This window comes from Pseudorca crassidens, chromosome 1 (genome assembly GCF_039906515.1).
Source record: "Pseudorca crassidens isolate mPseCra1 chromosome 1, mPseCra1.hap1, whole genome shotgun sequence".
NCBI classification, from domain to species: Eukaryota; Metazoa; Chordata; class Mammalia; order Artiodactyla; family Delphinidae; genus Pseudorca; species Pseudorca crassidens.
The window spans coordinates 152,472,968-152,487,566 of record NC_090296.1 but is presented as its reverse complement, the minus strand read 5'-3'; the positions used below and the strand labels follow the sequence as shown (position 1 = coordinate 152,487,566).

Sequence of the window (14,599 nt, the reverse complement as noted above, 5' to 3'; positions counted from 1 at the left end):
TGCACTGGGTCTTCGTTGCTGCGCACGGGCTTTCTCTAGTTGCGGCGAGCGGGGGCTACTCTTCATTGCGGAGCGTGGGCTTCTCACTGCAGTGGCTTCTCTTGTTGTGGAGCACCGGCTCTAGGTGCGCGGGCTTCAGTAGTTGTGGCACGTGGGCTCAGTAGTTGTGGCACGTGGGCTCAGTAGTTGTGGCTCACGGGCTCTAGAGCGCAGGCTCAGTAGTTGTGGTGCACGGGCTTAGCTGCTCTGCGGCATGTGGGATCCTCCTGGACCAGGGCTCGAACCCGTGTCCCCTGCATTGGCAGGAGGATTCTTAACCACTGCACCACCAAGGAAGCCCCACCTTGATTTTTAGATTAGCCCAAACTGGCCACAGCAGGGTGTTAGGACTGTAATGGGCACCCAGGAGCTGGACACCACGCCTTAGTGGGCTGCCGGGCAGCCCCAACTCCTCCACTGCGTCCTCAGCGCTGGAACGTGCTGCTGCTTTGCACAAATCCCACCAACTGACAGGCAGACATCACATCCCCTCTAACTGTCCCAACCAGCAGTTCATCGTTTGCATGTTTGTACATAGGGTTAAATAAAAACTTTAAAGGATGTTGACTTCTGTAAAGCCCTAGAGCCTGGCTGCCTTTAACAAAGCTCTTGTTATTTTTCATGCAGAAAAAAAATGCACCCAAGATCGCAAATTCTGACAATCAGTGGCAGCACACAGATAACTGTAAGTTTTATTATGAATTTAAAAACCTAAACATTTCATGAGGACTGGGAAGCCTACCCACAAGATCTGCCCTCCTGCATTTCCAACTCCCACACGTCCAGGCCTCACCACACATACACCCCAATGATGTGCAATCCGCAGCACAGCACGTCCTTTATTTGCACTATTGATAGAAAACTGGCATTTAGATTTCAAAATTTTTATTACAAAATTACCAGCAGTCTTAAGCATTTCAACAATGCTTATGAACTCTACCTTGCTGACACAAACAAAGCTGTTCAAAAAGCAGGACCTGTCTGAAGTGGACTCTTGTATGTCCTGAGATCCTTAGAGGCCACCCTGCTCAGGACCCATTTGTGACTGTGTCTTCTTCCATCTCCTCTTCACCATCATCAGTGGGGCCTAGAGAAAAACACAAAGCCGGAAGTAATATCAATTTTAGAGAACGTGCTTGCTCAGTGTGTGAGCGCCCATCCGTGAGGCTGCTGTGTGCCAGGCCCTGGGCAAGGTACAAAAGCCCAACAGCGGCCTCTGCCTTGAGGAGTTTAGGGTCTGGAGACCATCTATCTTTGGCAGGTATTGGAAAGGATTGTCAGTTCCTAAGAGGAAAGGTCACAAAGGTGTTTTATGCAAGTCAAACTCTTTGCCTGCCATTCTAGTCAAGCTGATAACTCTTTTTTTTTTTTTTTTTGCGGTACTCGGGCCTCTCACTGCCGTGGCCTCTCCCGTTGCGGAGCACAGGCTCCAGACACGCAGGATCAGCAGCCATGGCTCACGGGCCTAGCCGATCCACGGCATGTGGGATCCTCCCGGACCAGGGCACAAACCTGTGTCCCCTGCATCGGCAGGCGGACTCTCAACCACTGCACCACCAGGGAAGCCTGATAACTCATTTTTTATAAACACAAAAAGCTTACACTTTGTGTTTTGTTCTTGCCACTACTATGGGCAAAGAAACTGGGAACACTCAAAAAGATTTAAAAAAGGGGCGGGGGGGGGGAATACCTACCACATGCTGGGGATAGTCAGTTAGTGACTATGTCTCTAAATTAAGAAAAATATGGCAACAACAATGAAACAGTTGTTATTTGTCAACAATTTATTGCAGATATTTTAGTCAATGTATTCTGATAAAGGAAATGTTTTAACCCTGTCAATGTTAGGGAAAATTTCTCATGTTTGTTTCTAGTTAGACCCAAACATTACATTTCTAGATACAGGAAGTGCTACTCAGAAGCCTGGGCCCACTGAAATTGACAGAACCAGGAACAATCTCCATCTTCCTGTCCTCAATGTGCCCACATGTTTAGATGACACTGAAAAATCCAAAGCTAGCCTAAGGCTCAAATAAAACACTTTAGGGGAAGCAAATTAATTCAGTAATTTTGTCATACTGCAGTCCCAATAAGCAATTAGACACAGCTTCCTCCCCCAAGCTGTTACCAGGGAGTCTTGAAAGCCTTTGACAGACCTGTATTGTTCTCAGGACCGCAGACCTCCTCCGGCATGGGGACTGCAGGCCTGCAGTCCCCAGAGGGGCTGGACTTGAGAGCTCACTCTGCTGCCCGTCTCACCACATTCCCCCCCATCCCTTGACCTTGGCTCACACTGTCCTCCTTCAGTCCAAGTGTGCAAGGATCTCTTAAGGCCAGTGCAGTTCCTTGCCCCGAGAATGCCATTCTGCCTTTGTCTAGTTCAGGGGTTCTCAAATATTTTAATTTTAGGACCCAAAGAGCTTTTGTTTAAGTAGATTACGTTTATCGATAGTATGTTAGAAAATTAAAAGTATTTTAAAAAACAGTAATTCATTAAAACAATAAATCTATTATATAGTAACAATGTTTATATTTTTATAAAATATAACAATACCAATATTTTCTGAAACAAAAATATTTAGTGAGAAAGTCGGCATTATTTTCTAGTTTTGCCCATCTCTGTAATGTCTGCCAAATAGCAGCTGGACCCGTGTAGTGACTTCATCATTCCACTTGCTACAGTATGTTGTTTTGATTGAACGGTATGAAGAAAGTCAGCCTCACACAGACATGTAGTTAGACAAGGGAGGAGTATTTTAAGTCTTTGCAGGCAGTTGTGGATATTCTTTTCTGATACTATGCCCAAACTTGACAGAAGTGGTAGTTGTTTTTTTTTTTGGCCACACCACTTGGCTTGTGGGATTTTAGTTCCCCGACCAGGGACCGAACCCAGGCCCACAGCAGTAAAAGCCAAGTCTTAACCACTGGACTGCCAGGGAAGTCCTGAAAGTGGTAGTTTCTTAAAGGTTAGATTGCAGTGTGGAGTCTGAAACCTTATCAATGAACTTTTCATACTCTCTGACTTGAAAATCCACCGGTTTATTCTGTACTCTGAATGGATGCATAACTCTGTAACATCATTTGGAAAACATTGTTCACTGAGTTATACAGGTCTTCCAAATGTTGACCCATTTCTTTATATGTTATATAAAAAAAATCACATTCATTAATAGCAACAATTTCCGCAGAGAAGTCTGGAAGTACTGGGAAACTGTCAAGGTTACAATTGTGGAAAAAAATTTTCCCAGCTTTTAATTTCTGCTTGAAAATTTGATTATCATTGGTAACAAACACTAGCTGCTCTCCTTGAAGTGGCAAGCTCACTTCACGTTGGTGAAGCTGCCTGCCTCTCACCTGAGCCAGCACAAGCACAGGGAGCCAACCACCCATGTAGGCACAGAGGTGCTTTATGCACCCCCATTCCATCGTCACCCAGGAAACCAAAAATGTGTGCCCCAAGGCCCCAAGGACCACACGGATGAGAACCACTGGTCTAATTAACGTCTTACTCATTTTTAGCTTCAGTTCCAGCATTATTTCCCCAAGGAAACTTTCCCTGAGCTGCCAGTCTAGACAGAGGTCCCAGTTACATTCATATCAAACTTGTAATATGCACGGTCTGGGGTAGTTTTCACTTTATACCCAACTGTCCACCAGTCTGCCTGACACAAAGCTGGCATTTACTATCAGAAGGGCTCACACCCTATGCTCAGTGCTACCTACGAAGTATCTTACTTAGTGCTCCCAACAACCTTTTGAGGTTACCATTATCACTATCTCAGATTTAAAGATAAGGACACAGATTTAAGAGTAAGTAGAGATTAAGAAATTTACCCAAGGACAGAACTGGTGAAGCTAAGCTCTGACCCTCAGCCTGTCTGGCTCTGGAGCCTGTGTCCTCATCTGCTAAGCTAGCCTACATGGACAGGGGTCAAAGGCAACACGGTCACCTCCACTGTTCGCTTTCATTCCATGGCTATGAAATAATGTTTGTCTCAACTTTTACAAAAACCCCAGAGTCCTAGAACATAACATTCTTTAACAAATGATTTCTCTTCAAAGAGCATTTAAAGGCATTTTGTGTGGATTAGATTAGATGGTAATGAGGCACTATTGTAGCATTCTTGGGTCGTAGCATCTAAACTGTTTTGCAATCACTCCAAGTGTACCATTTGTTTTGCAATCACTCCAAGTGTACCATTAATTTGGAAATAAAGACAGAACATTGTTACCTGATCTGCGTTCTCTGCCAGGTATCTGACCGGACTGAAGCAAGCCCTTCAGCCGCTCCACTTCAGCCAAAGTTGATGCGTTTGCTATAGCATTCTGGATGCCAGGAGACAATGGAGACGGACAGTTACTTTCATCTAAGCCTCCACCACCCAGAAAACACTCACAGGAATTCACACCGTCTTTTTGAGTTGGAATATTAAATAGTTCTTTGTTGGGGGAAGAATTTTACTGGCACAGTGAAATCAAGCCCAAAACCAAATCATAAATTTCCAAAATTGGTAAACAGCTGTAGACCCTATTATAAGAGAGCAAATAATCGCTGCTCGTGTCCTAAAATCTTAGCTAATTGAAGTACCTATTTGGAATTATGCTACTGGATAATTTAGGAGGCAGTATTATAAAATTAGGATTTCTCATCAAGCAGGATCTTTCAGGTAGCAAATCTTTCAAAGTAAAAATTAAGACAGCACGCAAAGGTAACTAACTGTTCAAATAAAACACATCCTGGGAAAATGAGAAAGACCAGAGCTGCCTCCACTTTGACTGGCTCATATAATTAATTCAAGTCAAAGTCTGGTCATATGATATCTTTAAGCTAGTTTTTCCTTACACAAAAATACAGCTGGATTCTAACAACTGTGGGGAAAATTTGCAGTGTTTGATTTATTACTTGGGTTATTACATAATTTTGTGTCCTAAACCCATAACAGCTCACTCCAGTCCAAGAATCCTAACACATGATTACCTTGATTGCTTCCACATCCCCTGGAGATGGCCCACCTTTCTTTTTGTCAGTTGGCAAACCAGCACCTGGATTGAAACTTGGGAGGGGAGGGAAGTACAAAACTGTCAAATCCAGACCAATAGAAATTGCTTCTCTTTTACTTTCAAAAGCTTTTGAAAGTAATTCAACCAGTGTAGTATCTTATCTTTGTTAACAAACTGATACAAGAAACTCTCTCCTTCAGAAACACCACCCAGTTCATCTTCCTACAGAGAAAGGAGGACGTATATAATATCACACTAAGACTGAATACTGAAATATTTGCTCTGCTACCCTGGTAGAAATCTCATGTGATACATGGACCACTGATGGTCACGGATCATCATCACGCAAATTTAGTACTGTAGTAGTCACAGGTGTTTCATTTCATTTTGCAGGAGGCAAAATGCCAGACAGATAATGTTTCTGAAGGTGAAGTGGAGTGAAGTTGGACATCCGGATCTTACGTTTTGCTTCTCCTGGCAATATCCTTTGCAAGTTGTGCACCCCGTTTGCCCTTGAACATTTTCTCTGCTTCCTGACGCTCCTACAGCGACACCACACACATAGTTAATGGAAATAGGAATACCACATGCATTTAGATGCATTCCTCAGAAAACATGGAAGAAAACTCTCCTGGAATACTCTGGGCTGGTGAAAATACCACGAAGCCAATTTCACATTAAAAGGAGACACAGTGGTCGCCTTTCTGGTGAAGGTCCTTGAAGAAAGTTCCCTCTCCGAGTTTCAAGGAGGGGCTCTCAAGGAACTAAGAAGGTTAAAAAAAAAAAAATCCCCCAATAAAGGGAAAATCATTCTAACAATTAAAGGTACTGAAACGTGGATTACATTACACTCCCCACAGGGAGTGCATCTAAGCAGGTCGTCTGCTGTGACAGTGCCCACGGCGGCTCTGAGGCTGTGCCACCTCTAGAAAGGCCAGCCCCACACAAGACAACCGGAACTCAAAGTCCCACCATAAACACCGTATGCGAAAATTGACTTAGCGCCCCCTCCCCATTCTCATTATAAACCAATGATAAAAATCACTGGGCCATTTAAAAAGTCAGTAACGAAAGTATAAAGGAAAACACACCAATCTATAATGACTTACAACAGAGTAATACTTACTTTTAGTTTCACCTTCTGGAAATCCAGTACTCTGACTTGTGGAACTTTATAAATCACATATAGTCTGTAATGCTTCTTATTTGTTACAGGATTCCTTAGAATACTACAAGAAAAGGAACAATACAGTGCCAATGTTGTTCACAGCACAGCACTCAAGAGGTCCATTTTAATAAAATCTAATGAGTCCATGAAGTAAGGCAAAGTTCACTATTCTTCACATTTCAATGTCATAAGAACTTAACACTACGGAAATTTTAACATAGCCCAAAGGAAATACTTTCAGTATTTGTTTTTTAAAGGTACTTTTTACTAACTGATGACTTTAAGATCAAGGCTGGTAATGGTGTTATTTTAAAAGACTTTATTGTCACCACCACAAATAATTTCCATACCTTAAATAAGTCAATGATTTGAGAGATGCCAAAGGGTCCAGATCACCCTGTAAAATAACAGCCACAGGTAAGAACACGAATACCACACCCCATTTTGATACTGTGAAATGGTGGATGCCTTTGGAGCAAGGACTGATCTTGTCTTTTATGCATTTGTTTTTCCTGCCCCAGAACCGCACAACACTAGCACATCACAGATGCTTGGCACATTTCTACTGAATACCCTGGTTCATAAATTTGAGCTTCTTAAACTTAATATCTTGGCCACAACAGTTTCTGTCTCAACAGCAGAAGAGACCAAAAAAAAAAAAAAATCATTTCCTGTAGCAAGTTCAAAAGGACTACTGAGCTTAAAGCAGTGATTGAGAAAAGAAAGCAATGTGAAAACTGCTGTAACTTTTGAGCAAGTTGTTCACATAGGGAACCTCAAACCGTGATCTTGGTGTAAGGTGGTTTTTCCTGTTGGTGCCTGGGAGCAACACGGGTATGTCATCTTTGAGGGAAGGCAGCTTTATTCTAGGCGCCCCCAAACCTCTTCAAATAAAATTTTCAAGGACAAGGAGTACACTTAAAAAATAACGTATATATTGGGCTTCCCTGGTGGTGCAGTGGTTGAGAGTCCGCCTGCCGATGCAGGGGACGCGGGTTCGTACCCCAGTCCGGGAAGATCCCACATGCTGCGGAGCAGCTGGGCCTGTGAGCCATGGCCGCTGAGCCTGCGCGTCCGGAGCCTGTGCTCCGCAACGGGAGAGGCCACAACAGTGAGAGGCCCACGTACCGCAAAGAAAAAAAAAAAACAAACGTATATGGGAAGAAGGCAGGTTAGCTTTTGAATCTTCCCAAATTATGTCATAAAACACAGTGCTACAAGGATAGGAAAACCAAAATGTACAGTCAACTACAAGCAAACTAGATGAAAAGGTACTCTGGCAAGAACCTAACACAGAAGCCAGTGAGGACAAACTACTGTGAGAGCTACATGCCTTGCCTGGTGACAACATCCATAAAGGAAGAAGAGAGGAAAGGCAGAGAGGCGTCCAAGAGACCCGAGAACTCCAAACCGACTGACAGGTACCCAGTTTGAGAAAGGATAGGCAAAAGATAGGCATGTCCCAATAATGAACACATTAAGTGTGTGATGATGCCTGAAGGGCTCGAGCAATCTGGGACTTCACTCCACCAGAAACTGTGCCCTTTCCAGAACAAAGCCCCACATGGAGGAGAAACTGCTAGAACAGATCTGAACTAAGTGGGACAGGGCCAAGAGGGACAATGAGGAAAAAAGTACAAGTAAAAGCAGGAGCGGGCAACACAGCCAGGTGCTCAGAAAGCTGCCACTTTTAAATACCTCACAACAGCATGGGAGGGAGCTCTAAAGCTTGCTACTGGCACACCATCACTAAAGGAAATCTAAAGAACAATCCAAAAAGGAACAAAGGAAGACAAATATTGCCTGACCTCACTTTTATGTGGAATCTCAAGAAAAGTCCAACTCACAGCAACAGAGTTGAATGGTGGTTACCAGAGGCTGAGGGGGTGGAGGAAAGGGGAGATGAGCTATTGATTAAAGAGCACAAACTTTCAGTTATAAGATAAATAAGTTCTAGGGATTTCAGGTACAACATTGCGACTATAGTTAAAAATAACATATGGTGTACTCAATATGATAAAAAAGTAGATCTCAAGTATTCTCACTGCACACACGAAAAGGTAACTAGGTGAAGTGGTGAATATGTTGGTCTGTGGTAATCATTTCACAATGTATACATATATCAAATTTCACATTGTACACCTTAAACATATATAATTTTCATTTGTCCATCATACTTCAATAAAGCTGCAAAACCAAAAGAAAGGAAGAACGGTAAATTTAGTCACACACACAGACACACATATGGACTGTGCAAAACACAGTGACGTCTTCACGGGGGGGTGGGGAGCGGTGAGATGGTTAAGGTGCCACATTATTCAGGAGGTAGAGGTGCTGGTTAACTGCTTTACACTTGGATAAATATGGGTGTGCTAATTCCTAGGATGCTAAGAATAGAAACAGAGTCTATTTAATAATTAGTTAATCTCTAAACTATCAGAAGGAGAAGTGGAATGCCAAAAAAAGAGAGAGCAAGCAAAACAGGAGAGAAAAAAATTGCAGATAGATGGAACAAATAAAAAATTCTAGAAAAGAAAGAAGATAAACTCAAATATACCAGTAATTACATTAAACATAAACAGACTATTTCATTTAAAAGTCAGACTTCAGACTGGATTTAAAAAAAGAATCCTATCATATGCTGTTTTCAAGAGACAAATCTAGAATATAAGTACAGAAAAACAATGTAAAGTTAGGATGAAAAAAATGATTATGCAAATACTAATTGAAAGAAAGCTTGTTTTGGTATACTGCAGCAGATAAAATAGACAACCAGGGTAAAACAGCACTAATAAGATGTAAAGAGGGTCACCACACATAAAAGGTTTATTTCATCAGTAAGATACATAAAATTTGGATATATCAAATAAAATAACATAAAAATATATAAAACTAAAATTGACAGAACTCCAAGGAAACAGTCAAATCCACTATCATGCAGGATTTTAATACACCTCTTTCGGTGACTGATCGGACAAACAGCCTTCATCTTTGCAAACAGCTTTAAACACAATTACAACACACAGAATATACTGCCCCCATCATGCCACAAGTTCCCTATGAACGCACATACCTCATATAGTTTAGAAAGGACATGCCCTCAGATCAGTGCTTTCTTACTTTTGGAGTCAAGTACTCCTTTGGGAATCTGAAAGAAGCTTATAGACCTCGTCCACCAGGAAAGGAACAATCAGGGAAATAGGGAAGGGAGGGGTTAAGGGCATAATAACCTTAAATCAAGTTATATCATATGAACTTAAACATCCAGTATTTAAGTGAGAAATTTAGGTTGCAAAACAATGTATAGTATAAGCTCAATTTTGTTAAAAATTATACACAGAGCAGAAATTTAAAAACATAAGAATAATCATTTCCAAATAGAGAAAATGAAACTTGCCCCCTATCTTATAAGAAACTGGATTTCAGGGGCTTCCTTGGTGGCACAGTGGTTAAGAATCCACCTGCCAATGCAGGGGACACAGGTTCGAGCCCTGGTCCGGGAAGATCCCACATGCTGAAGGGCAACTAAGCCCCTGAGCCGCAACTACTGAAGCCCGTGCACCTGGAGCCCATGCTCCACAACAAGAGAAGCCACCGCAATGCGAAGCCCGCTCGCCACAACTAGAGAAAGCCCACACGCAGCAACGAAGACCCAACGCAGCCAAAAATAATAAAATAAATAAATAAGTTTATAAAAAAATAAAGAAAGTATAATGTTTTTTTTTTTTAAAAAAACAGATTTCAAATGGATCGTTGATCTAAATGTGGAGGAAAACAATAATTTCTCGAATAAAACTCTCCAACAAAATTTAATGTATGTCACATATGTAATTTTCTAGTAGTGACATTAAAACAGGAGAAACTAATTTTAATAATACATTGTTTTACCTATTTTCCAAAATATTACCATTTCAATGTCAGTTTAAAAAAATTGATAGTTTATATTCTTTTTTTTTTGTACTAACGCTCTAGAATCTGTAGTGTATTTTATATTCTAGTATATCTTAATTCAAAGTAGCCACTTGTGGCTAATAGCTACCATACTGGACACTGTGATTCTAGAAAACAGAATATGTGAGTTTCTTTATGACCCTGGGGTAGGGGAAGCTTAACAGAACTCAAAAGTACTAATAACAACAGACTGATGAAATGGATTATGCTTGAATTAGGAACTTCTCTATCAAGACCCCAAGAGAGTCAAAAGGTGAGCTAGAGAGTGGGAAGATATTTGCAACACATAACCAAAAAAGGCCCTTTTCCTGAATTAAGAAAAGAAAAAGGATGATGAGATAATTTTCTGGATTTTCCAAGTTTTCTATAAAAGGCATGTAGTACCTTTAACTCCTCCCTGCAAATATGTTTTTCCCCTGTTCAACTTACCAATTCCACAAGACTGTTGTTGGTGAGAATGAGTTCTGTCAGACAGGGCAGAGCCTGATCAAGTCCCTCACCTATACGGCTAAAATAAAAAGAAAAAATCTTAATGAAAGTAAAAATTAAGTAAGCTAACAACTTCATCTAAGCCCTTGCCCAGAGGACTTCAAAGCGGGAAGAACCTTAGAGATCTTTCTTCCAACACTCTAACAGAAGGAAAATGAGGCACAAAGAGGAAACTTGTCTGAGGTCACAGAAGTGGGATGATTTTAAAACCCATGCCTCCTGAAATGCCTCCTGAAAGCTGCCGGGGGCTCCTTCCACTGCTACACTATCTAATGAGACCTAACACGAAGAGAAAGTCCTGTGTAAATAGACTTACTTTGCTCATCTCAGGACTTGTGTGCAGGTAGCACAGAAATACAAGTGGTTCTGCATTCACAGCTCAAGCACAAGATACACCAACCAAACCACAACGGAATAGTTAACTCATGAGAAATACACCTATTAAAAAAATGCAACTCAACACCCAGAACTTCTTAAAGACATTGTATATAGACCTTTAATAACTTTTCTCCAACAAAATTTACAGAGATGATGAACGTGGGTCAAAAAAAAATCTTAATTTCAATAAGCAATATTCTAAAAATCAGCTGCAGTTAAAGAAAAACAAATAGCAGAGGATTTGAGGTAGAATGAGATGTTCAGTCAAAAATATAATTGTTGAATTTTATGTTATCTCTTTAATATGACCCCTCTGATAATTTTAATTATTATTTTAGAAATCAACCAAAATAGGTACAAAGCAGCATGTTTTTAACTTAAATTAGAAACTTACCATGAACATATATATATACACACAAGATTTCTGAATAAATGCAAATAAGACTAGACCAATGACAAATTAATCTCTGGATCTGTATGAGACAAATGCAGCTCATTTTCCATTTAAGAAATATGTAGGTTAAAAAGAAAAATAAAGAAATATGTAGGTTTAACTGGCAGTATATACTGCAACTTCTTCAGGGAACTCTGCAACATTTACTCTAGGGGGAAAAAGCTACTTTCCACTGGTAGACAATTACCATATTCTGTTGTTGTTCACTAATAATGTTTTCAGTCTTCTCAACAAAGGAAAACCATCCAGTTTCCTGATTTCATTGTCAGAAAAATCAATGGCATCAAACTGGTCTAAGGTAGCGCCTAGATTTTCAATGACAGGAATTTTATACCCTGCAAAAAGGAGGAAAAAAAAACACCCACACAAGTATTAATATAATTAAAAGGCACCTAAAACATTAGCAGCATTTCATGTAATTGGACTCACAGCTAATGTTCCTTCCAAAAGTGTTTACCTAACACCTATGCCGTTGCCAGACACTGCCAGGTACTGGCACATAGTACAAGGAACAAGACAGTCACAAGTCCCAGCTGCCATGAAGCTTATAGTCTAGCAGTGGACATGAAGATGGCGATGGTGACAAGGGCAGTAATGATGAGAATACTTACTAGCAGTAACTAGTACCTAACAGTTTTCAAGAATATTTACAAGGTGCCTAATGCTGCTCTAAGCAAGGCCCCAGAGCTAGTGAAGTGGCCTAAGAGGACTTTACGCTGTGAGCTGCTTAACTGTCAGCGTCCAAACGTTGTTCACACATGGTGGACAACAGCCCTCAACCTCTTTTGCATCCCACAGGCCCGATTCCTAGAACTCATTGGGATGTCTTCATGATATCATGACAGTTCCCCCTTACTTCACCTCCCCCAGCTCAAACCCAGAGTTGAAAGTCAATAGTTCACACACAATGGTAAATCACCCTGTGGACAACTCAAATACTCCCTGATTTGTCTAACACGGGCATAATTATTGTGCTAAGTGCTCGGAGAAAAAAAGAAGTTAAACGAGCCAAGGTGAAAGCACACAGTGCAGAGCTGTAAGGGCTACATCAAAGTAAGTGCTGCACCAAAACAAGACTCCTCAACGTTGGGGTGCACTTCAGACTCAGAGAGAAGGCAGGGATCACCTGTGCCAAGACTGTGAAAGCGGTCGGTTACGCTTGAGTTGAACCTTTCTCTAAGAAACTTAGTTTCAACAAAACGAAAGTACTGGGTTTTGTCAGCAAACAAAAAAGCAAGCAGAAAGCAGAGCCCGCAGCCGTGCTGCTCCGGCGACCGCGCTTTCCCCGTGGGAGCGAATCTCAGGCCAAGACTAATTATCTTATCCCCGGAGAAGCCGCCCCTTAAAATGCTGACGAGCTGCACGCCGAGGCGGAAATCACTACAGGAACCTAACAGTTCGGGGGCTTCCGCGACCCTTCAGCAGGCACCGGGCAGCGCCAGCCTCGCTCCCACAGTCCGCTCTTTGCAATGTTCTGGTAAAAGGGGAAAAGACGACTGAAGCCAATGAGGAGCATATATCGGGAAGACAATCGCTTTTGTCCCGTACTTCGTCTCCTCGCTCCCTTACCCTGTCTACACTCTCACGACAGCAAGTTAACGCGTCTCGCTCCGCACGAGGGTCGCAACCGCTAGATCGTGTATTTCCCGGTCCCGCAGCGGCTCAGGCCGCGAAGCCCGCCCGGCTGGCCCGGCACAGGCCCGCGGTCCTACCGGAGCATCGCGGCGGCCCCATGTGTGCGGGGAGGAGCTGGGGTGAGGGGCGCCTCGGAAGGGCCGAGAGACGGCTTTTCGCCGACGACAGCGGGACCCAGCCCGGCTCGGAGCACGGGACGCAGGCCGCCGGCCACGCTCCGGCCCTGGCGCACGCGGCTAGGCCGGGCCGCCTGGCGGGCGGGGAGGCCGGACCGCCCGCCCCCGTCCGACTCACCCCGCAGGTCCAGCTCGCGGTCCCGCACGGCGTTGGTGTACTGCGCCGCCTGCTCTATCAGCTCCGCCGTCAGTTTCACCATCCTGCCACCTCCCGCCCACCTCGCCGCCCGCTCCTCTCGCCGCACTGACGTCCCGGCATGCCCCGCGCCCGCGCCCGCGCCCGCGCCAGGCAGCACCAATCGCCGCCGGCGTGCGCGGGCTGAGCAGCGTCCAGGCCGAAGCAATCGAGGAGCCACGCCCCTGGGCTCGGGCTCCGCTCTGGTTCTGGCTCTGTTCCTCTGGCACCGCCGCGGTCTGCAGGGACCCCGAGTCCAGACAGCTGTGTCCGCAAGTTAACAAAATGTGAAAGCCCCGAAAGGGAACTTTCTCGTGCATCCGTGCACCGTGAGGTGAAAGGGAGGCTGTGACTGTCCTCACTCCACCCGTGGGTCCAGTGATGGGTCCCGGATTTTGGCCCCCAGCGTACCAGATGAGGACGGGCTGGGACGCCCGCCCCGGTCGAATTTGTGGTTAGGCCTGTACTCTACAGACAATTAGATATTCATGTTGAAGCCTGGTACACAGGAAAGCGCGCAGATCAGAAATCTGCAGCAGAGTGAGCACACCCGCGTGGCCGCCGCTGGCCGCCTAAACGAACACTTCGGAAAACCTGCCCCCCTCACCCCTCCCCAAGGGCAACTGCGAATCCAACACCATAGATTAGTTTTGCTTGCTTTTGATATAGACTCATGCAATCTGGTTTTGTGCCTGGTTTCTTCGGCTCTGTGTCGTGCCTGGAATCCATCCAGGTTGCAGGCAGCAGAGGTTTGTTTACTTGCTGTTGTATAGAATTCCATTGTGTCTCTCACACCATAACTTATCCATTTTGCTGTTCATGGACATTAGAGTTTCCAGTTTGGGGCTGTTCTGCATAATGCTGCTATAAATTTTCATGTGCGTGGATCTGATGCACATGCATCTTAATTTCTCCAGGAGTGGAACTAATGGGACATAGGATGTGGTATCATCGATAGATAATGCCTGACGATCACTGCCAAGAGGCTGAAATAATTTCCACAGTCTCTAGTGGTGTGTTAGGGTTTCCATCACTTCCAACGTCAGCCTCCTTGGCACGGTCAGTCTTTATAATTTTAGCGATCCTGGTGGGTGTGTAGTGGTATTGCACTAATGCTTTGCTTTTCTCTAATA

At 43.5% G+C, this 14,599-nt stretch overlaps 1 protein-coding gene across 2 annotated transcripts; it reads right to left on the bottom strand.

Moving 5' to 3' along the window:
- Positions 1-907: 907 nt before the first annotated feature.
- Positions 908-13,801, bottom strand: SNRPA1 (small nuclear ribonucleoprotein polypeptide A'). 2 transcript variants are annotated; one of them, XM_067699526.1, is made up of 9 exons: positions 13,410-13,566; positions 11,668-11,815; positions 10,589-10,667; positions 6,559-6,605; positions 6,167-6,269; positions 5,503-5,582; positions 5,018-5,093; positions 4,272-4,365; positions 908-1,126 (listed from the first exon to the last, which is right to left on the bottom strand). In XM_067699526.1, the coding sequence occupies exons 1-9, from the start codon at positions 13,489-13,491 to the stop codon at positions 1,068-1,070; spliced, it is 768 nt and encodes a 255-aa protein (XP_067555627.1). In that variant the 5' UTR covers positions 13,492-13,566; the 3' UTR covers positions 908-1,067. The 2 variants fall into 2 exon arrangements, with proteins under 2 accessions (XP_067555627.1, XP_067555618.1); XM_067699517.1 differs by lacking the exon at positions 11,668-11,815 and having other exon boundaries at positions 13,410-13,801.
- Between the last annotated feature and the right edge of the window lie 798 nt (positions 13,802-14,599).